Source organism: Phycodurus eques, chromosome 3 (genome assembly GCF_024500275.1).
Source record: "Phycodurus eques isolate BA_2022a chromosome 3, UOR_Pequ_1.1, whole genome shotgun sequence".
Classification (NCBI taxonomy): domain Eukaryota; kingdom Metazoa; phylum Chordata; class Actinopteri; order Syngnathiformes; family Syngnathidae; genus Phycodurus; species Phycodurus eques.
The window spans coordinates 7,046,844-7,069,813 of NC_084527.1; the positions used below are offsets into that span (position 1 = coordinate 7,046,844).

The following is a 22,970-nucleotide window of genomic DNA, read 5'->3' on the forward strand; positions in this document are numbered from 1 at the left end:
TAAGGAAAATGTTGTTATATATGAATATCTAAATATTGGGAGAACGTGCACAACTCCACATGGGAAGGCTACTGCTAAGATTCAAACACGATAATTCAGAACTGTGAGGCAGACTTGCTAACTTCTTTTCCACAGTGCTGCCTTTGGAGGTTACACTGTTTAATAAAACGTTCCGCTTATGAACACGCAAGCAAAGCTTTATTTGGAAAAAAAAATGCTTAGACATGAGGTGCCCTTGGATGTGAAGAACAAAAAACAAAAAAGACAGAAGGAAAATGTATAGTGTAAAATCTGGTGTAAACCCCCAGCACCTGGCATGAAAAGTATTTTTTATGAAAGAGCATAAAAAAGTCTGTCCTTCAAATTTTACACCTGTGTGCCATCATTCAAGGCTTTTATTTTATGTTCTGCTGAGGATAAGGAAGAGGAAAAAAACCACCTGTAGTGACAATATTAAAGATTACCATGCACAATAAAGTTCATTGTCATCTTCTCAGGTTTTCTTCTCTCCGGCTGTATCCGGCACTGAGAAACCGTTACTCCCTGAGACCAGCACGGCCAACAACACCGACTATGAGACGGCTATCTCCCTCTCGGAACCGGAGACCGCCGTGCCCTGCCCGTCCCCGCGGGAGCTGTCGCCGAACGAGGAGGAGGAGGGCGAGGAAGAACGAGAGGAGCCAGGGAGAGGGACGCAGGGACAGGAGGCGGCCAACGCTGAGACCACCAGCGAAAGCGAGGCGGGAGCGCCAAGAAGTGACGGCTGCCGCTCGTACATGGAACAGTCTGAGAGGAGGGCGAAACACACTCTCTCAGTTCACGAGAAAGGGAACTTTTTTGGCTGCCGTGAACCCAGGTCCTGTCACTTAAGGAAGCCGCACACAGGTAGGAAACAAGATCTTTTTACACTGTAAAAGATGGCATTTCCCACCTTTTTTTTCTGTATAAGCGGCATTAATAAAGTACAGAGCAACAAAGTCGACGTGGCACGACACGACAAGTTCTGGTCTTCTGATGTATTATCAAAAATTCCCTTTACATTGCCTTTAAAAGATTGCAAATTTACACTTTCTGAGGCCGTATGAGAGACCTCTTTTACACTGTAGAAGTCAACATTTCCCATCTTTTTTTCAATATAAAAATGTTCCATATAAACAACACTTACACGGAATAGGAGAAACTAAGTCGACACAGCGAGTATCAGAAGCCCATTTTACACTGCTTGTAAAAGACTGCAATGTTCCATTTTCCAAGGTACTATCAGAGTGCACACTGCCTGTAAAAGCACACATTTTCACGTCTTATTTTGTATAAACGGCACTGCCATGAAATAGCTTGTAACAAAATCAACACTGCAAGTCCCGGCGTTCGAGGTAGTATTAGAAGACCCTTTTACACTTCCTGTAAAAGAATGCAATTTTCTATTTGAGGTAGTATCAAAAGCCCCTTTTAGACCCTTTTGCACTGCCTGTAAAAGCCAATATTACCGTCTTTTTAAAAATGTAACGTACCAAATTTCGGCTTTCTGAAGTTGTATCAGAAACCCCTGTTAAACTGCCTGTAAAAGAGAGCAATTTTCCACTTTCTGGAGTAATGTCAAAAGTCAGTTCCACTGCCTGTAAAAGCTGTCATTTCCCATCTTTTTTAAACGGACTGATGCGGAATGGTCGACACAGCAAGTTTCATCCTTTTGAGGTAGTATCCAAAGCCCCTTTTACATGGCTTGTAAAAGACTGTAATGTTCCACTTTCTGACATAGTATTAGAGGCGCATCACACTGCCTGTAAAAGCAAAACATTTTCACCTCTTTTTATCTGATCTTTTTGCATTAGTATAAGAAGCCTGCTGTAACAGACGTTTTCTGCCTTTTTTTACATGTGACTGTTCTGTGATGCCCGGACAGGGGTGGGCAATTTAATTAATAAATGACGCTCACTTCTCCTGCCCTTTTGGGCTAAAAGCAGTTGTCACTGTCCTGTTTCATACGTCACATAAAACCCTAGTAGCCGACTGATGTGATCCAATTATCTGATTGTGCAATGCCGTGTCTCTGTGTGAAAGAGCACACAGTTGTGGCAATATCCTGCCTTCAATGCGTTCTGTGTAAAAGACACAGCAGAGAAATTCTGGGATTCGACCCGAGCTCATCTGAGATGGTCTGACGTAAAGTGGAAAAGTGTGCTGTGGTCTGACGAGTCCACATTTCGAATTGTTTTTGGAAATCATGGATGTCGTATCTTTCGGGTCAAAGAGAAATAGGACCATCCAAATTTTGTTACCAGTTCAACGTTATGGGGGTGTGTTTGTGCCTATGGCAAGGGTAACTTGCACATGTGTGAAGGCATCATTAATGCCAGACCAGCGGTGAGGTGTGCTGTAGGTGTGACAGAGGAGTTTAAGGTGGAGGTAAGACTGCATCAGAGATCAGCCCTGAGCCTCTTCCTGTTTGCAGTGGTGATAGATAGGCTGACAGATGAGCTTAGACTGGAATCCCCGTGTACCACGATGTTCGCAGATGACATTGTGATCTGCAGTGAAAGCAGGAATCAGGTGGAGGAACAGTTAGAAAGATGGAGACATGCACTGGAAAGCAGAGGAATGAAGTTTAGCCGAAGTAAAATAGAATATATGTGCATAAAGGAGAGGGGTGGAGGGGGAAGAGTGAGGCTACAGGGAGGGAAGAGATAGATGGCAAGGGTGGAGGACTTTAAATATTTGAGGTCAGCAGTCCAGAGCAATGGTGAGTGTAAGAAAGTGAAGAAACGGGTCCAAGCAGGTTGGAATGGGTGGCGGAAGGTCTCAGGTGTGTTATGCGACAGAAGAGTCTCGGCAAGGATGAAAGGTAAATTTTCTAAGACAGTGGTGAGGTCAGCCATGATGTACGGATTAGAGACCGTGGCACTGAAAAGACAACAAGAAGCAGAGCTGGAGGTGGTGGAAAGATCTTGAGGTTCTCTCTAGGAGTGACCAGGTTCGATAGGATTAGAAATGAGCTTATCAGAGGGACAGCCAAGGTGTTTTGGAGACAAAGTTAGAGAGAGCAACTTTGAGGGTTTGGACACATCCAGAGGAGAGATTGTGAGTATATTGGTAGAAGGATGATGAGGAGGGAGCTGCAAGGCAAGAGAGCTCAAGGAAGACCCATAGAGAAGGTTGATAGATGTAGTGAGGAAAGACATGAGGGCAGTTGGTGTTAGAGAGGAGGATGCTGGAGATAGGCTTACATGGAAAAGGATGACACGCTGTGGCAACCCCCAAAGGGACAAGCCGAAAGGAAAAGAAGACATGCTGCCATCCAAGCAACTTCTTTTTCACGGACGTCCCTGCTTATTTCAGCAAGACAATGCCAAGCCACATTCTGCATTTGTTACAACAGCCTGGGTTCGTAATAAAAGAGTGTGAGTACTCGACCGGCCTGCTAGCAGTCCAGACCTGTCTCCTGCTGAAAATGTGTGGCGCATTGTGACGCGCAAAATACAACAACGGAGATCCCGGACTGTTGAGCAACTGAAGTTGTACATTAAGCAAGAATGGGAAAGAATTCCACCTACAAAGCTTCAACAATTAGTGTCCTCAGTTCCCAAATGCTTATTGAGTGTTGTTAAAAGAAAGGTGATGTAACACAGTGGTAAACAGGCCCCTGTGACTGTCCCAGTTTTTTTGGAATGTGTTGCAGGAATCAAATTCAAGATGAGAGAATATTTGCAAAAAAAAATAAAATAAAAATAATGCTCAACAGTAAATATATTGTCATTGTAGTGTATTCAATTGAGTATAGTTTGAAAAGGATTCACAAATCATTGTATTCTGTGTTTATTTACATTTTACACAATGTCCCAACTTCATTGGAATTGCTTGTAGACAAACAAGCATTCATACCTATGGAAAGTTTAGTCTTCAATGAACCTAGCAGCATTTTTTTTAATGTGGGAGGAAGTTGGCGTACAATGAGAAAACTCACACAAGCAATGGTGACATCCTGCAAACTCCACACAGGAAGGCCGAAGCAGAGATCCAAACCCAGAACCTTAGAACTGTGAGGCAGATGTGACAACCACAACAAACCATGTTACTATACATCAATATATATGAAGAAAAAAAAATTATTCAGTTTGAGGAAAACCTGCAATTACTCCCACTCACTTTTTTAATGCGTGAAAATAAAAGAAGTGCACTTTGTAAACACTGTTCAGTATGCAAATGTGTGGTCAGGGAGGCCTCTGTTTACCCTCCTCAAAATGTTTTATTTCACAGTCCTGTTTATAGTCATGGCTCTCTTTTCTGCATTATAATGCATTATAATCATACAACCCTCTGCCACATGCTGGTAAAATAAACTCACTTCGTTTATTTTGTTTGAGTCCAAAACTAACAGATCTGAATTAAAGAATTCTGTTTCATGCTCCATCCATCCGTCCATTTTCTGTACTGCTTATTCTCACGTCATGTTTAATATTGTCAATTTCATCCCTGCAGCCTCTATGTGCAGCAGCGTTAGCCCCTACCACGAGGTGATGCGCTTGGAGAGGCGCTTGCGTTCCTCCTCTGAAGGGGCCGGCGGTCCTCGTATCCATGGCAACCACAGGGACAACCCCGGCGTGGAGGGAAGTGGCCTGCTAAAACACAGGAACAACTCCTCGTCATCCAAACTGGGAAGTCTGGTAAGTGTGTGTGACTTTGCTTATAAGACACAGTACTACCTTAAAGGTAATAATAGGATAATTTCCCATTGAGCTTAGTTATATTTGGAATCATTTGTTCCAGAGGCCAATCTTTCACCATTGTAAAACTTTCATTAACTGTTTGAAACACTTAATTGTTATACAAGTTTAAGCAGAAGTTTGAAAACAATAAAGACCTTTGAAACATTAAGTTTAATGAAGATTGAGTGAATGATTAAACGACACGACTCCCATTAACATTAACTGTTACTCAAATATGTAATGAAACCAACCACTAAGGTAATTAAAAAAATGTTTTTTAACACTGTACCTTTTCATTGCAACTGACAAGCCTATGGCAGCTCACCAATCGATGGCAAGCGCAAAAAGCCAACGTAGCAGTCGACCTCTTTACTCGGGTGCATTTGTGGAGCACTGGTATGGAAGCTCAGAATCACATTCCTTTGTTCACAAAACATTGGTCAATGACTAACAAGCGGAGTTGTGCTTATCACGTTTGTTGTTTCACCCGCCTTTTACGTTGCCTTTGACGGTCAGATAATAACGTAGCAGGCCGACAGCTTGCGCCCACTTCGATTTGACAAGATAATCATGCAAAACATTCCTCCAGATGTTATCTGCTTTCGATAAGAGCCCAGACAACTGAACAATTTTTTGCTTTTATTTACAGTCACAGCAGAAAGCTTTGGCTCCAATCAATTGTCCTTGTAAAACGTGGAACTCCCCAGTGGCAATTACTTGACTCACTCCATTCAATCAGTGAGTTACCGAGCTACTTCGTGGACGCAAAAGTTTCAAATGGATTATAACTCAATCAATTAAAAATCATACGCTTTGAGTCATCACTTTCAATGTGCATATCATCTCATTAGTTGATTTGCAACTATAGACTTCACTGAATTTCTATCTGAATGTTCTGAAACCTGCTTCTACGCAAGTAGTTGTGCCATAGTGTGGCTGTATCTCAGCTTCCCATAGCGGAAGTCATGTTGGTTTCTCGACAGCAAACCAGTCAAGCCCGATTTGACAGCACGCATGTTGGTATTAGATAGTTACTAAGTAGCAGATAGTAGTAGCAAATAATCACTCCATGTATCCCAATGTAAGTGCTTAAGAAATGTTGAGTGGCGACACATGCCAGCAGAACTAGATGTCGCTAATCCACGTAGTCAACAATATACATCTGTGTGAGGATTTGTCTTTATTAGATTAGGAATTCTCTTATTTGATTCATTTCATTTGAACTTGAAAAAAAACCCCAAATCAACAGTAGACAAATGAAACACTTTAAGGGGACATATTTTTCCAAACCAACTTTTTCTTGTATTTGGGCTATAATATTGTCTCTATGGTGCCTCAAATAAACATGAAATATGAATTAAAATCGTCCACGTATTCCTGAGTTCTAGATGTTTTTCTGCCGAGAGGGCCTGAAATCCGGTCATTCGAATGTCGAGTTTATCTACGTCACTATCGAAGCTCTCCTCCGCCTTCCCTTTCTTCTCCCGAGCCAGTGGTGTCAACAGAACAAACGCGTGTATTTCCAGTAGGGGTTGAACTCCTCCAAGGCTGAACTTTGTCACCTATTCTGTTCATAACATTTATGGACCGAATTTGTAGGCACAGCTGAGGCGTGGGTGGGTGGGTCGGGGTGGGGGGGTTGAGGATGAGGTTAGCAGGGCTAGAAAGACTGTCTCCCGGCTGTCTTGGGAAGAGCTGGATGAAGTTGCTGGCAAGAGGAATGTCTTCTGGGCTTCCCTGCTTACGATGCCGCTCTCATGACCTGATCCGTTTAAGCGGAAGAAAATGGATGGATGGTTGGATATTTGCTTGGTAAGTCGTTTGAGGATGTTTGTGTGTTTTAATCCATTAGTTTGGTACCTTACAAACATTTGATACAGTTTGCCTTTGGTGAGAAAGCAATTCTTCCTCGATCCAATTCAACTGGCTAAGGGACTGATTAGGTTTTACCATAAACGACATAATGGTGACGTCACTACAAGGCGCATGAACACATGAGACGTTGACGACTCCATGGTGTGGAATTTGCATCTCCTCCTCGAGCTTGCGTGTTTTTTTGGCTTCCTCCCACATTGACAGCTGGTCTGGAAGGAAGGTGTTGTCATTGGTGTTCTATACATATTACTGGAATTACATTTTGGATCGTCTCACTGCATCCTTAACCATTTTTCAGTACAGAACAGAGGCGAAAAGACCAACAGAGAACATTAGGTAAGGGACGGGCCGCGTAACTGCCCCACGCCGTTGGAAACAAACAGTGCAGCTCACCCTCTAGACACCCTAGATACCCTATTTGCACCCTCTTGTGCAAACATAATGTTTTCACATTAAAAACCAACAAAAAAGTGCAAACATAAACTTTCAAATGTGTCAATTAGACCTGCAATGTAGGCTGAGGGTTAATTGTGTTCCTGATTTAAAAAAAAACAAACAAAAAAAAAAACACTTTTATTTTCGCATTTTTTTTTCCCCTCTCTGTACCATGAACTTAAAACCTAGTGATTTTATTTTCATATCGTTACACCCATATTAACTACTCATTAGTTTCCTTAACCACTAAGTGCAGCATGTTGCAATACAAAAACAACTCCAGTAAAACACGGCATAAGGTTTAAAAACACACCGATTGATTAGAAGCAGATAAAGGCTGTAAAAGTGAGCTATAGGTGAGAAAGAACCCTTGGACCGAGTGCGTAAAGTTCCTCTTTATGCATCCTCGTTCAAACAGATGGATTTTGCATTCGTCACGACGTTTAGCCCTCCCCACCCCTATCCTGGGTGCATTGTGGTGATCATTAGCAGTTGTGAGTTTTCCGATAAAAGGAAGCTAATTCGTTATTCTGCACGCTCGAGGTTGTCATACCTGGCTGCAAATCTTTCTCCCTTCACCCGAACGCAAGTGCTCCCTAAAGCATTGGATATATTGTAAATGTCATTTCTGGCTCCTCAAAAGGACAGGACTCTCATTGCTCTGTTGTGGATGTCATTCCTCTTTGCACTTCGGAGAAGATCCAGCCTCTAATGAGACTCCCGGTCTGATAATATATCATTAACAGCAGGATTATACACGTTCAAATGCCATAAACGAGGTAAAAAGGTGACATCTCGGCATCTGGAAAGCCATACTCACTCGTCAAAATTACTCATTTAGCTTCAAATGAAGTCTGTGTGTTGCGGGATTACACTGTGACGACCTTTAATTTCTTTTCCAATACAGTGTGCGCGTCGATTTAGCTTCAATGGCTTCTGTGTTTTTTTTAAATGCTGACTTCACTGAGAAAGAACTGTATGATTCAGTTTGTCATTTACGGGCACCAACTGTTTTTAAAAAGGCACACAACCTTTTTAGTTATTCCTTCATGTGCTTTTTTTCCCTCTCTCCCTCTCCTTTCATGTGTCGGTGTAGCGGATCAATACGGAATGTGGCTGTTGCATTGTTTTAGTCCAAACAGCATTGATGAGAGCCGAACAAAGTCACTTATTCGATTTTCTGAGTCCCTGCCGAGTCACATGGCTTTATTTTTTCTCCAGAGCAATACTTTAACCAAGGTCTTTCAAGCAGGGTTAACCATTTATTTGGCAAGGAACCATCCGTGCATTTTCTATTGCGCTTATCCAAGCCAACTTTGGACAAGCGGTAAAGTTCACTCTGTATTGGTCGCCAGCCAATTAGAGGGCACATACGTATAGACAAACAGCCATTTACATTCACATTCAACACTTATGAACAATTTAGTGTCTTCAACATACATTTTTGGAGTGTGGGCAGCAGCTGGAGTACAAGCAACCGGAGAACACGCAAACTCCACAGGAAGGCCCAAGCCAATATTTAAACCCGGAGTTCTGGACTGTGAGGCAAACACGCAGACCACTACCATATATGGTGACTTGAAGCGGGGTTACCGCATGCTATAAGGCAATAGCACCAGGATTTATTTTATACTGTGATACAATGATTATACCTTGAATCATTTGTAGAATTTCCTAAAATAGTGGCCATGCTTATAGACGCAGTGTCATCATCCACTTAACACAAATCAACATCTTCTTTTCACCATCAGGAAAAAAGTGTTAGTCCCTAAGTTGTCACATTGTTTTAATGACTATTTGGAGGCTGACTCTTCACAATGGTGTGTGTTAATATTCAGAATAGCTACGCCACTTAAAGAGTTCAACATAAATAAATAGGGTTTAAAACTGCATTTGAGGGTTTTTTTTGGGGAGGGGGGGTGGTGTTTAAGATTCCACTGTATAAAGGATTAAGTGTGAAAGTTAGTTTTGAAAAGCCTGTTTTTTCTAGCAGTATGAATGCTACAAAATAGTTATTTCTAAATAATCCTTTCGCCTTTGTATAATGTTCGTCAGTGAATTGCGAGATCATCCTGAGAGAGTAGACGGAATTACATATTTTGTGAATTTCTCTGCAATACACATCCCTTTCCTGGCCATTAGATGGGAGTATTGGCTTTTGTTCTGAAATTGAAGCAGCCGTGAGGTCTCTACAGCTTCCAACCGATCCAGACATTTCATCTGTTATTATTAAAAACATTAAATTCTATGCTGTCTGTAAAATTGGAAGGATGTCTTAATTGAATAATAGTCCAGAGTGCTTTATGGAAGGGCAGTGGAGCAATATTTTAACATGTTAGATTTACTCGTCTTTTTCACTAGTAATTGCAATGAATGTGATGGAATACAAAGCTAAAAAAAAAAAAATCCATGTTAGATGAATCGCTGCTTGTCTTTTTATATAACTGATTACTTTCTCCAGCAGAGTTGCTAGTGGTAAGAGGGTTTACGTATGAATTTCGTTTGCATGCTCTCTGGCTACTCTGTCCTCCTCCCACATCCCTAAAACATGCATGTTAGCTTCACTGAAGAAATTTACAAATTACTAAATTGTCTATTGGTGTGAGTCTGAATAGTTGTTTGTCTGTGCCATGTGATTGGCTGGTAACCCTGTCTCTTACCCAAAAGTCATCTGGGGGTAGGTGACCCTAATGAGGACAAGCAGTATAGAAAGTGGATGGATAGATGATCACTTTCTGTTTTATCGCTCAGTCAGTACTTTTCCCATTCTGCTGTCATAATAACGAGCCACTAAATCTCCCCATCTAAAAGGCAAGAAAGTTCCACCACTCTTCCCAAATGAAAATAACATTAGCTCTTTTTTTACAAATGATTAAAATCACTTCATCTTTTTTTAGCTTGTGCTGTCTAATCAATTTCGATTTGTGTGATTTACGGCTTTCCAGAAATGTTGGATTAATGTGTCTTCTCTATGTTGTGTTGATCTTATTTTCTCCAATTACAAAATGAATGAAAAAAAACAACAACAAGATATTAGTCATCTTTATTTTGTCTCTCTAGGATGTCCTCAATAATTTGGGCTCCTCTGAGCTGGATGAAGATGACCTCATGTTGGACTTGGATTTATCTGACGATCAGCGCCATCGTCACGGTATGTTTTTATCACACTTCCGTTAAATATATTGTGAAGTGAGTTACAGGCTTAAATTGTTGCCATCATAAAACCTATATTAACTCTACAGCCAATGTTTTAAGTAACATTTTATCATTCTTAACTTTCAAGCACTCCTACAATTAATTTGATTTTGGGGTCCTCTATTTCTGCCAATAATGTTTGTTCTTCATCCATACAGCTACAATAAACTCAATGTTACAGTGCTTCTAGTGTGTGCCGTCTGCTCTAATGGTGTGTGGCGTAGACAACACACAAAACGATACCTCCACTGAAAATCTTGAGTCTCCTCCCCCAAACGAGATGTCTGACGATTGTTTGAAGACTAACGGAAAACACGAAGAAGAAAGCGTAGTAGAAGAATAATTTGAAGAAGCAAGGCCAACTGTTGGCTTATCCGATAACTACATTTCAGAAGTAAACGCTTCTCAGTCATTTCTTAAGTGGTGTAAGGCCGTCACGATGGAATTGTTTTAGAATAAATTATCCTGGAGATATTTACTCATATGTCATGTTGTATGTACATTACACATCTAATAGTGTCTTAAAAATCAATTACAAAGTCTCCTCTGTTATGGCAAAGTTTATCAGTGGCCCAACACTGTGTCGGCAGCGCAAACATGATTCCGGGTGGAACCTTTTTTTTTTTTTTTTTTTTTTTTCCCCCCCACCCCCCTTTTGGTCCAGGCAGAACTTCGAGGTAGAACTTCTACGTCGACCTGTTTTTGAAGTCGACTTAGCAGAGTTATTTTTATTTATTTATTTATTGATTTATTTTTCCACAGCCCTAATGTGGTGAATGACTTTGTGATCGTAAATACTGAACAGGCTTAACATTTGCGATCGTCTGTTTTCAAAGCCGCTTGGGGAGGGAATAATCATTGTTAACAAACACCACACCACAGGATAAATCACTCAGGATGATCAATCCTGATAATACAGATTTTGTGGCATCCACACAATGCAAATGAAGAAAGAAACTAATAAACATCCCTGACTTGTCGGGAAATTTAAAGAAGAAGAATGAGTAGTTGTAGAAGAAAAAAAAATTGGCTCGGCTAACGCTTAGCTTTTCTGGTCACTACATCCCCAATTCCAATGAAGTTGGGACGTTGTGTTAAACATAAATAAAAACAGAATACAATGATTTGTAAATCATGTTCAACCTATTTTTAATTGAATACACTACAAAGACAATATATTTAATGTTCAAACTGATAAACTTTGTTGTTTTTAACAAATAATCATGAACTTAGAATTTTATGGCTGCAACACGTTCCAGAAAAGCTGGGACAGGGTCATGTTTACCACTGTGTTACATCACCTTTTCTTTTAACAACATTCAATAAACGTTTGGGAACTCAGGACACTAATTGTTGAAGGTTTGCAGGTGGAATTCTTTCCCATTCTTGCTTGATGTAGAGCTTCAGCTGTTCAACAGTCTGGACAGGTCTGGACTGCAGGCAGGCCAGTCTAGTACCCGCACTCTTTTACTACGAAGCCACGCTGTTGTAACACGTGCAGAATGTGGTTTGGCATTGTCTTGCTGAAATGAGCAAGGGCGTCAATGAAAAAGACGTTGCTTGGATGGCAGCATATGTTTCTCCAAAACCTGTATGTACCTTTCAGCATTAATGGTGCCGTCACAGATGTGTTGTGTAAGTTACCTGTGCCATTGGCACTAACACAGCCCTATACCATCACAGATGCTGGCATTTGAACTTTGCTTCCATAACAGTCCGGATGGTTCTTTTCCTCTTTGACCCAGAGGCCACAACGTCCACAATTTCCAAAAACAATTTGAAATGTGGACTCGTCGGACCATAGAACACTTTTCATCAGTCCAACTTAGATGAGCTTGGGCCCAGAGAAGCCGGCGGGGTTTCTGGGTGTTGTTGATAAATGGCTTTTGCTTTACATAGTAGAGTTTCAAGTTGCACTTACGGATGTAGCGCCAAACTGTATTTACTGACATTGGTTTTCTGAAGTGTTCCTGAGCCCATGTGGTGATATCCATTACAATTTGATGTCGGTTTTTGATGTAGAGCCGCCTGAGTGATCGAAGCTCACGGGGATTCAATGTTGGTTTTTGGCCTTGCTGCTTCCATGCAGTGATTTCTCCAGATTCTCTGAACCTTTTGATGATATTATGGACCGTAGATGATGAAATCCCTAAATTCCTTGCAATTGTACGTTGAGGAACATTGTCCTTAAACTGTTCGACTATTTTCTCACGCACTTGTACACAAAGAGGTGAACCTTGCCCCATCTTTGTTTGTGAATGACTGAGCAATTCAGGGAAGCTCCTTTTATACCCAGTCATGGCACCCACCTGTTCCCAATTAGCCTGTTCACCTGTGGGATGTTCCAAACAGGTGTTTGATGGGCATTCCTCAACTTTCTCAGTCTTTTTTGCCACCTGTCTCAGCTTTTTTGGAACATGTTTCAGCCATAAAATTCAAAGTTAATGATTATTTGCTAAAAACAAAGTTTATCAGTTTGAACGTTAAATATCTTGTCTTTGTAGTGTATTCAATTAAATATAGGTTGAACATGATTTTAAAATCACTGTATTCTGTTTTTATGTATGTTTAACACAATGTCACAACTTCATTGGAATTGGGGTTGTACATTGCGGTTGCAAACTCTTCTCCTTGTCTCTCCGCGAAGTATTTGCCATCCAAAATATTGAACAGGTTTAACATTCACGATTGTCGGGCCTGAGCGTTTTCTGAGCAGATCTAAAAAGACAAATCGTAACTGTATTTGATCGAAAGAAATGAAAATCTTGTCTGAATTACCAGTATGTGTGTTCGCTGCTTTAGCCAACAGTGGTCTATTTCTGTGATGGCTTGACTAAAACATACACAAAATAGCTAAAGAAATACTTGGAAAGTCAGTCCTTTGCATTCTCACTCAGCTGAAGGTTCACGAGATCTGCTGACATCACGCATGATGATGGTTTGTTCAATTTTCTTTTTTTTTTTTTTTTTTTTTTTTTTTTCCCCCCCCAGACTTTTGAGCTCCTTACTGTACTTTTCTATAGGATGTTGATGTATTTTTTGAAGGGCCTGGAGAATGTTATGTTTTGATCACATCACTCAGTCCTCCTATAGTATTTTTCTTTGATCCTCCTCACATTCATTTTGTTGCCTCCAGTTGAAACATCTCTCCCAATCTTTCAACATATGGCACGCACCTTTGATATAGCTGCCTCATTTACAGCATGTCTCATGCTTTAGAAATGATTGTCAAGGTACACGTGTTGCCTGGCGCGATGCTGCAAAGCGTGCCAAGGTTGTTTTTTTTTTTTTTTGATGGAACGTGAGAATATGATTGCAAATGAGTTGTACTTGTGAACGCACCTCACATGAACGTGTTAATCTGCTGATTTATTTAAAGTGGAGCTAATTGTGCGGAATGCTTAAGTCTTGCTTGTTTCTATGCACTTTTCCATAAAAGGGCTTTTTTTTTTGTTTTAAATGCAACTTTCATAAATTGATTAATCCATAAATACACTATACTCCACCACGTGAAGATGAGTAAATAAACGCCCCTGCCTCTATCTGATAGATGGTAATATTTATTTTATTAAAGTTCATATTTTCCTGACTAAAATTCCATGAATTGCAGAGATTGCAGTTAATTACTATGAGTAAAAAGTACTTTTTTTACAAATTTTTTTGATTGATTGTTAACAAATAGAAATAGATATTTAGCATTTTTGATCATTTACATATTTTTTAAAGCTATTTTAGATGTTTTGTTGATGAGATGCTGTACATAGCCTACCCTAAACCTTTTAAGACATGTTTATAATCATGTTACAGTACTTTATCATACAGATACTGTATGTAAAAATAGTTATAGAATTTACCATGGAATTCTAGCTGGGAGAAATGATGCCAGCGCAAGTTGCTTGTAGGCAGCACGTTGACCTTGTGGTTGACACATCTGTTGCACAGTCAAGAGGTTTGAATTTTAATACTCTGTGTGAAGTTTCTCCCCCGTACTTGTGTGGGCTTTCGCCGTATACTGTAGCTTCCTCTCTAATTTCAAAACATGCATTTTTAGTTTCATCGAAGTCTAAATTGTCTATCGGCGTGAATGTGAGTATGAATGGTTTCCTGTATGTGCCCTACGATTAACTGGCAACCGGTACAGTGTGCGTAGCCAGCCTCTAGACCCAAAGGATAGGCTCCAGCTCACCTGCAACCCTAACAAGGACAAGCAAATGGATGAATGGATTGTTGTTTCTATTAAGGCACACTGGGTCTATTTTGAAGACCAATAAAGTAAGCAGGGTTAAACTTGACTCTGTTGGACACCATTTTATAGAAGGCGAGGAAGGGAAGGGAGCGTGAGTTTTTTTTGTACGTCGCTTACACAAACACAAGATCTCAGAGGACACAGTGGTTGATGTAACGCCAAAGAAGCCACCATCATTAATAATACACACACCCGCGTACACACACACACAGGCGCACACATGCTTAGTCATCGGCCCTAATGGTATGCAGACTGGAATGCAAAATTAAGCGTTAGAATTATTACTATAAAGTTGGAACTTCTTTCAGATACACACACACGCACCTGTCCTCACATGGCTCCTCGAGTCACCACACAGCCACAAATATTTTTTTACCTCTCTCAGGAGGCTCGTTGCAGTCTTTTATTAAAGAGCAAGGCATTTCATTGCAATTTATAACCAATAGTGTTGGGCTGCTGGAGTCTGTGTTCCTCCCCCTCAACTGCACAACATCAGAACTGTGTGACCATAACCATAGAACAGGAAATGGAACTCACTGCGACAAAGGAAAGCTACAGGGGGTGAATGACTGCAGATTTTTGTAGTCGACGCCAAGGTGATGCTACTCGAGTAATTTCTATTTATTTTCTACATATATATTTGTTTATGTCATCAACTCACTGTGCTCTCCTCCAAACACAAGCTCCCTCCCTCACTCCAACCACAGGTCCCGACTCGTTCATCCAATCACATGCATTAATGTATCGTAGCAAACCTGCAGTTGTGTTACGTGGATTGTTTCAAGAGTTTTATGAGCGCCTACTCTCTGTGAGACCCTGAAGGTCTCTGTGATTTGCGATTGGATGAGTGCGTTGGGAGGTGGGGACAGTGGAAGGAGGAAGAGGACCAAGGGCGTGTGTTTAGTGTCTGCGGGATGAAGGCTAACACTTGAGAGAAATTCCAGTTGGTTTTCTTTGGCGACATTAATATAATTTACAATAAAGAGGTTATTGATTGACCACTACAGTACAATATATTGTCTGTATATTCAATGTTACAGGAGGGCACTTGCTGAATTTACTGACGGCTGGCGTGATGATTTAAGGCTGCTTGTCATGTACCGTTGGCCTTTTGAGATGGTCATGCATAGCACTTGCGCTTTCGTTATATTTGATGATATACTTGCATATTTTGCAAGTGACGGTGCTACTGGTCTCATTTTTTTGTAAAATATTGCGACACGTGTGAAGCACTGCTGCTTGTTTGCTGTACGGACCACTATCCTTTGATCAGCAAGGCGTCTGTGTTGTTGCCGAAAACGTGATTGACAATTAATCGACCTCAAGTTATAACCCCAAGAAAGCAATACAATGAAGTGAATAACAGTTACGCACATACGCATTAATTTGACCAAGCCTATAATGTAGCATTGCTCATGAGAGGCTTCAAAGGAGTAGTAGCGTGGGTGGCGGTAATGCATAGTTTGATGTCCAGGGTGCGCGGTCAACTGCTAGAACATTAGCCTCCAGCAAGCTTGGTGCTGTCATAACTAGCTGTTGTGGCTTTTTATAAAAAGAAAGTGTGTGTGTGGGGTCGGGGGCACTTGTATTTAGTGCTCAACTAAAGATAAGAGATCTTTGTGGTATTTGTGTTTATAAAAAATAAAATAAAAAGAGTATGTCTCACTAAGTCAAACAACTCATAAAAAAAGCTCGTAGGAAAGCAGTAGTAGTTGGTATTTTTATGGTTTGCGAAGTGGAAACATGTCACTGTTCTTATACTTACAGTGAATTTTTCATAATCTATCAAAACGTTAAAGGTTGTGTTGCAGTAGTTAATGTTGACTGCAGGACTTAGATGTCCATCCATCCATTTTCCGAGCCGCTTCTCCTCACTAGGGTCGCGGACATGCTGGAGCCTATCCCAGCTATCATCGGGCAGGAGGCGGGGTACACCCTGAACTGGTTGCCAGCCAATCGCAGGGCACATACAAACAAACAACCATTCACACTCACATTCACACCTACAGGCAATTTACAGTTTACAATTAATGTGCATATTTTTGGGATGTGGGAGGAAACCGGAGAAAACCCACGCAGGCACGGGGAGAACATGCAAACTCCACACAGGCGGGGCCGGGGATTGAACCCCGGTCCTCAGAACTGTGAGGCTGACGCTCTAACCAGTCGGTCACCGTGCTGCTTAATTTAAAACATTGCCTGTTAAGTCTTTATGATGGTGACTCTTTGATCATGGAAGAGTTTATGAACTCCATTTCAGATATTTCCTATGGGAGCAAAACCCCTTTGGAATCTGTACGAACCAGTTCTTTTTTTTCTCTCTCCTAGACTAGTATATGTTGTAAGTTAATTACATATTTTGTCTGTTTAGTTTCTAGACAAGACTCCAGTCAGTCCTTGGCATCCTGTCTGAACCTACTCCACTCCCCCATCGACCCATCAGGAGATCGCATCCCAGTGAAAGACAACTGCCACAGGTAACGCTTGACACAAATACATACTTTACGGGGAAGCATTCATTAGACAATATGTTTATACAGCAGCACTGCATTACAGTCTACTGAGCAGTGTGCCTTTACTTTGGTTAACTCATTGGGCTAAAAACCAGTGAACTTGGTCAACTTTCAAAACTAAATTTTCCATTGAGATCAATTATATTTGGGATAATCAAACGACCGCCACCATACAACATATAGTGCCAATACCAGGTATGACGAGATACTGAAGTGTTATTTATGGTCCCTTGTCGAGTTTTATTAAAAAATTTTTTAACTGAGGTGCAGCTTGCTAAATGTTCTGGTGAATAGAGACGCGTTAGTGCTTCTAGACGAGGCAACCTTTTCAACCCACCCGAGATTTTTGTCTCAAGTCCCGCTTCGCCATCTTGTTTGTATTAAAACTTTGTTTACTTTGGCAAAACAAGGTATTATGAGGTAATATTCGTAATACCTTGTCTATTTCATATTCGTGGACTTTTTGTCGTCCCTTGTTTTTTTTGTCACCTTGGTAAAACCAGGTGCTGAGGTACTATCTCTTGTACCTTATCAATTTGATTTACATTGACAAAAACGGGTATGATGAAGTACTTAACTCATTCAGTAGCATGACCACTTCCATTCATCAAGTGGAATTCAAATGTTTACTGCCACCGGCAAATATATTCGTTAAATAAGTTTTTCAACTGATAGGCGTGGAAGAGGGTTCGTCTGTGAAATTGAACTTGGGAACTGAGGACACTAATTGTTGAAGCTTTGTAGGTGAAATTCTTTCCCATTCTTGCTTGATGTACAGCTTCAGCTGTTCAACAGTCCGGGGTCTCCGTTGTCATATTTTACGCTTCATAATGCGCCACACATTTTCAATGGGAGACAGATCTGGACTGCAGGCAGGCCACTCTAGTACCCACACTCTTTTACTACGAAGCCACGCTGTTGTAGCACGTACAGAATCTGGTTTGGCATTGTCTTGCTGAAATGAGCAGGGGCGTCGATGAAAAAGACATTGCTGGGATGGCAGCATGTCTTCTTTTCCTTTCGTCTTTTCTCCTTGGGGGTTTCCACAGTGTGTCATCCTTTTCCATGTAATAAGTATTTCTTGATAAGTCAAATGTAGTCATGAGTGCCATTTAAAATAAAATAAAAAATTAACTTTTGACAGTGACAGACCACATAATGGAGGCAGGTCTGAGTCCATTTCCCCGACCAACATCTTACCACAGCAGGTGTGAATTACCTGCTGTGGGGGGTGGTGGTGTGGTGGGGTGGGGGGGGGGGCAGACAGAGAGGAAAGAGGGCACAAAAAATTTTCGCCTAGGGTTGAGTTTGCCACGGTCTTCCTTCGCTATCGCTCAGGTTCCACACTCCCTTGAGGGGGACATTGATTTGCTGGAGGCAAAGCAAGCACCTCGACGACACACAACACACACACTCAAAACAGCCACACACGAACCTGTCAGTCACTTGGACTGTCTAGGGTATCAGGTGCAACGCGCTGCTGGCTGTCTGATAGCCTGGGTAGAACAACTGCTTCACACACGTTCTCGCACACTATTGCGAAGCCGTGTAATGTTTTGCAATACCGACCTGAAATAATGCTGATGCACACTGCACTGTGGTTTGTCAGCAGCCATTCTCGGTGTTGACAATGCGACTTTAAGTGTCCCTCTTTTTAGTGTTTTGCTAAGTTGTAAAAAGGCAGTCTTATCTCAGTCTTAGAATAGGACATTATATGCGTGCACTCCACACATTCCCAAAGCCTTTAACTGTTTATCTCTTTGAAATCAATGAGTGAATGGTTGAAAGTGATTCAGGATCCAAGTAGGTTAGGAGGTTAAATTTACTTTCAATGTTTCACATTGCCTCTTGACTCCAAAGAAGCAGGTGTGTGTCATGGAAGTCTACAATAGCAGGCTGCTACATGTGATAAGATTATGTCTTGGTTAAGCAGCACGTTATTCAAGGTTATTTTGATAAGTCTTGTTCCAAGTAACTGTAAACAATTCAGATTTTTTGTTTTTGTTTTTTTATCCCAACAATGGTGACATTACAGAATGGACCAAGAATGCACTATAACCTTGACAGATGAACTTAATTTAACCTTTCAAATTTTGAATGCACGTCGGACCAATGTTTCAGTACTTTTACCCAACTTACTGTTCTCCCACAAGTAGTTGAATGGCAAAATTCACATCAGGTGTTTGATCCATGAATTTCCACTTCTATGCCTTTCTGTGACTCTTCCAGTCTATGTATCTCTGTTACAATCTTCTGACGACCTCTGTAACAATTTAAACTCAATGGCCACTTTCCTGCCGAGAACATCATGTTGGTGAGTTACGGTTGGTCATTTGTTGTTGACTTGTCGTCTGGGTCTCATGAGGTAAAATGTCAAAAGCATGAAGACGAATGTTTAAAAATACCAATTGTAACCTTTCCTCTCAAGAATGGTGTTCCCCCACTGTTTTTTTTTACAGTTATAGAAAATATTGGCACAGCAATTAGTAAATATTTTGGCATAAAATGAAGAATACAAATTTACCTGGTATGCATTATATTTGAGCCAGTCGCAAAAAGAAGACCACATTTGGGAAGATCAGTTGGCTGAGCTTTCAATTTCAACCACGTATACTAGACCGATGGCTGATGCTAAATTGACATTTGAGATTTCATCATTGCACGTGAACACAACCTGACTATTCCGATTGAAGTGTTTATGTGACTTTTGAGCGGTTTGAGAAAAGCAGTCCCCCCCCCATGTGAAACTCAATTAAATTCCTTTCAATTTCAGCCTGTTTATTCCGATTGAGGTGTTTTCATGGGGCATTTGGTTTGGGATTCTGACCCGATTCTAATTGGAATACAGTACAAGGCTCCATGAAAACCCGGCTAGTGTGAGGATTATCACAATTATTTAATGGGAACATTCTGATCATTATATAAAACACTACAACCAGGAAACTGCAGACAAAATCACGCCAATTGATTAAAAAAAATAATCCCCTGTAAATAGTAATAAATCAACTTAACCTCAGTTTGCACAACGCAGGATTAATCACTTGTGGTTGTTTTATGATTAAGCCAAATTCCATGATCGCATGCCACTTTCTATCCCTATCACGCTCCTGCCTGTCGTTTGGATAAAAATATAAATTACATACCATGCCTTTTCATCCTGGCAGGTGCTCAGGTTCACCGCTTGTGAACAGGAAATTATGCACCCGCTCATAAAAAAAAAAAAACCTGAGGATCAGAAGGACTATTTATCTCTAATAGCTGTCAGGAAGAATGTGGGGTGTGAATATTCAAATGATGTGGATCGAACTCAAGAGCCAAGTGTCAGAGCAAAGCCTGCCGACACGTTGCTGCTGGGCAGATGAATATGTTGATATTTGTCCACTTTGTTTTCAAAAAATTGAGAACTTTGTATGATTTAATTGTTTTTCAACCAGAGATCCAGCAACATTTGCATATCAAAGCCACATAGTTTTACCACAGTTGACATTTTTGGTTAAGAATTTCAGTTTTGTGATACAATAGCCTCTTTGACTCTTAATTCTTTCAAAATTGGCACATCAGAGCTGTAACAGAAGATCCGGAATGTATCCGCCTTTGCCTTATATACAGAACCAAAGTACTAGTGATCGTGTGTGCTTTCACACAGCGACCCTGTGCCCTACAATTGGGTAATTACATGCGTCAGTATCTTGTGTAAAACTGAACACTCCTATCCTGACATTGCACAATATCCTTCAACACCGCACTGTTTGGCCTCTGTTCCAGCTCTGATACTACCTCCCAATGTGGAAAATCGCTAGGTCAACTTAAAAAAATAAAATAAAAATAATAAGCGGCTTTTACAGGTGGCGCAAAAGGGGCTTCCTCCCATGTTCCAAAAACATGAAAATTGTCCAGAGGTATGAATGTGAGTATGAATGGTTGCTTGTCCCTGCGATTGACTGGCATAGGTAACCCTATGGAAGACAAACGAGATAGAAAATGATTGGATGATGGACTTGGCCACTTATTTTACTACGTCGCTGTACTGTGCAAATGACTTTGACGTGGGAAATGGACTACAGTGATGACATGGGAAGAGGACAAATTGTCTTGTCCCGAATTTTTTTTTATTGGTTTTCAGTTCCCAAAAGTTACATGTTTGTCATTGTATTGTTACTCTTGTAATTGGACCTTGTTCTAATTAATACAGTGAGGTTTTCATACACTGGAGCAACTCCTCTTCAAACATTTCCCTATTCCGTCTCATCTTGTTTTACAGTCTTTTTGCTCAAGAGGTGAGTAAATAACGTCTTCCTTTATTCTCCGAGCTACTGTGTGATGTTTGAGCTTCTGGCGTAGCCCGCTTACTTGGATCCGTGACCTCATTGGTCTGGGTGCTACTCAAAAGCCCATGACCACAGGTGAAGGCTGGGATGTAAATGAACTGCTAAACTGAGCGCCTCTCACCTTCTCGTCTCTTCTTCACCTCAGTGGCTGATGCTGTGTAGATCTGTTTCATGCTTGTGAGATGTTGGCAGCCAAATTGTCAATACTCAGATATTTTTCAAAACATAAATTGTCCATATCCCTACTGAACATTGCAAGCTTAGTTTGCGGCTAAGCAAACTTCCAGTGTGCATCGTTTTAATCCTTTCAGAAAACATGGAGGGCTAATGTGGGATGTAGGCTAATCTATAAGCCCCAAAATATATTTCTGTGTTTTAAACTGTGTAAAGGTTACTGCCAATGAGGCTTCCACACATCCCCTGCATCGGTTTAGCAATTAATCCACCAGAGGACCAAATTCCGAATAATCCATCAATTATTAGGGTCATCGTACACCCTGGACTGGTCGCCAGTTTTTTGTTTAAACTATCAGGGCGGGACAAGTCTCCCCGACCTTACTCCGTCACCCCTATAATACAATACAACAAAAATTACTTGGTTGTTTAGTTTCACCTTTTGATGGGTGGGCACAGCAACTCCAGAGACCCAACTATTTGTGTTCAAGACATTAAAAATTCTCTTTTCCATAGTATGTCCCTTTTAAGAGTTAGAAATGTAAAAAACAAACAAAAGTAAACTTGTTGGTGCTTTTTCCAAGAACGAATATAGTTCTGTAAGAGGCAAGCAGAAGAGACTACTGCATGGTTGTTAGCCCAGCCATATGACACTCATTTTAGACCCTCTACCTTTTTGTGTCTTGAAGTCCAGTATTCGTCATTAGACTTGCTGCCTGGAGCATTGGCTGACGTTCAGTCATTGTCGCAGATGCTCCTGATGAGTTTAATGGTGGCGTAAAAATGCCCGTCGCCTCAGGTGCCACATGCAGATGAACAGCCTGCGTTTTGACGGGTACAAGCGAGCGATGACAAAATGTGCGCAATGAAGGCCCGGGTAATTGTTTGAGGAAACCTATGATATATGCATACACATGTCGGATAATTGTTTTTCCCCGTTATGCAGGAAAATTTAATGGTGTTACGTGAATTCATTCCTATCTGTGTCTCAGTGTCAAAATGTCCTCTACTGTTACTATTTAGACAAGGCTGTCTTTATATTGCGAACTGACAAATGCCGCTGATAAATTACCTCAATGTCATTTAATTTATTTGACGCTGCATGTCGTCATTCTTCCCCTTGCCACGCATTTACGCAACATTTTGTCAGCTTCTGCGTACAAGTGGGTGCTCTTTTTGCACCGTTGTTTATCACCTGCCCAGGTGCGTTTTAGTATGAGCCGCCGATGGTCCGGTAGTAAACCATCGCCAGCGGTATAATAATGAAAAGTAATAAAAGGCAGATAATTGGCTTTTTTTCCACCCTCTATGAAAGCTGATCACTTCTGTTGAGAAATGGACGGCGAGAGAGAGAGAAAGAAAACGCAGGGTGTACAGGCAAGGGACAACGGTAAGGTGTGGAAAAGACAAAAGGCGAACACTGTTTAGAGGAGTGTGGAAAACGGTGGAAGAAGTAGGACATTTATTGTGGTGACAAAAGGAAAATAAAATGACCGTGTGA

General features: G+C 41.0%; 1 protein-coding gene across 7 annotated transcripts in view; it reads left to right on the forward strand.

The window, feature by feature from the left end:
* ccser1 (coiled-coil serine-rich protein 1) overlaps nucleotides 1-22,970 on the forward strand; it is a 117,134-nt gene that overhangs the window by 9,050 nt on the left and 85,114 nt on the right. For all 7 annotated transcript variants that reach the window (XM_061671860.1, XM_061671861.1, XM_061671862.1 and 4 more), the window contains 4 exons: nucleotides 498-885; nucleotides 4,477-4,661; nucleotides 10,074-10,164; nucleotides 16,826-16,931. In XM_061671860.1, coding sequence (XP_061527844.1) covers nucleotides 498-885; nucleotides 4,477-4,661; nucleotides 10,074-10,164; nucleotides 16,826-16,931 — 770 coding nt within the window. The remainder of the gene's footprint in view (nucleotides 1-497; nucleotides 886-4,476; nucleotides 4,662-10,073; nucleotides 10,165-16,825; nucleotides 16,932-22,970) is intronic.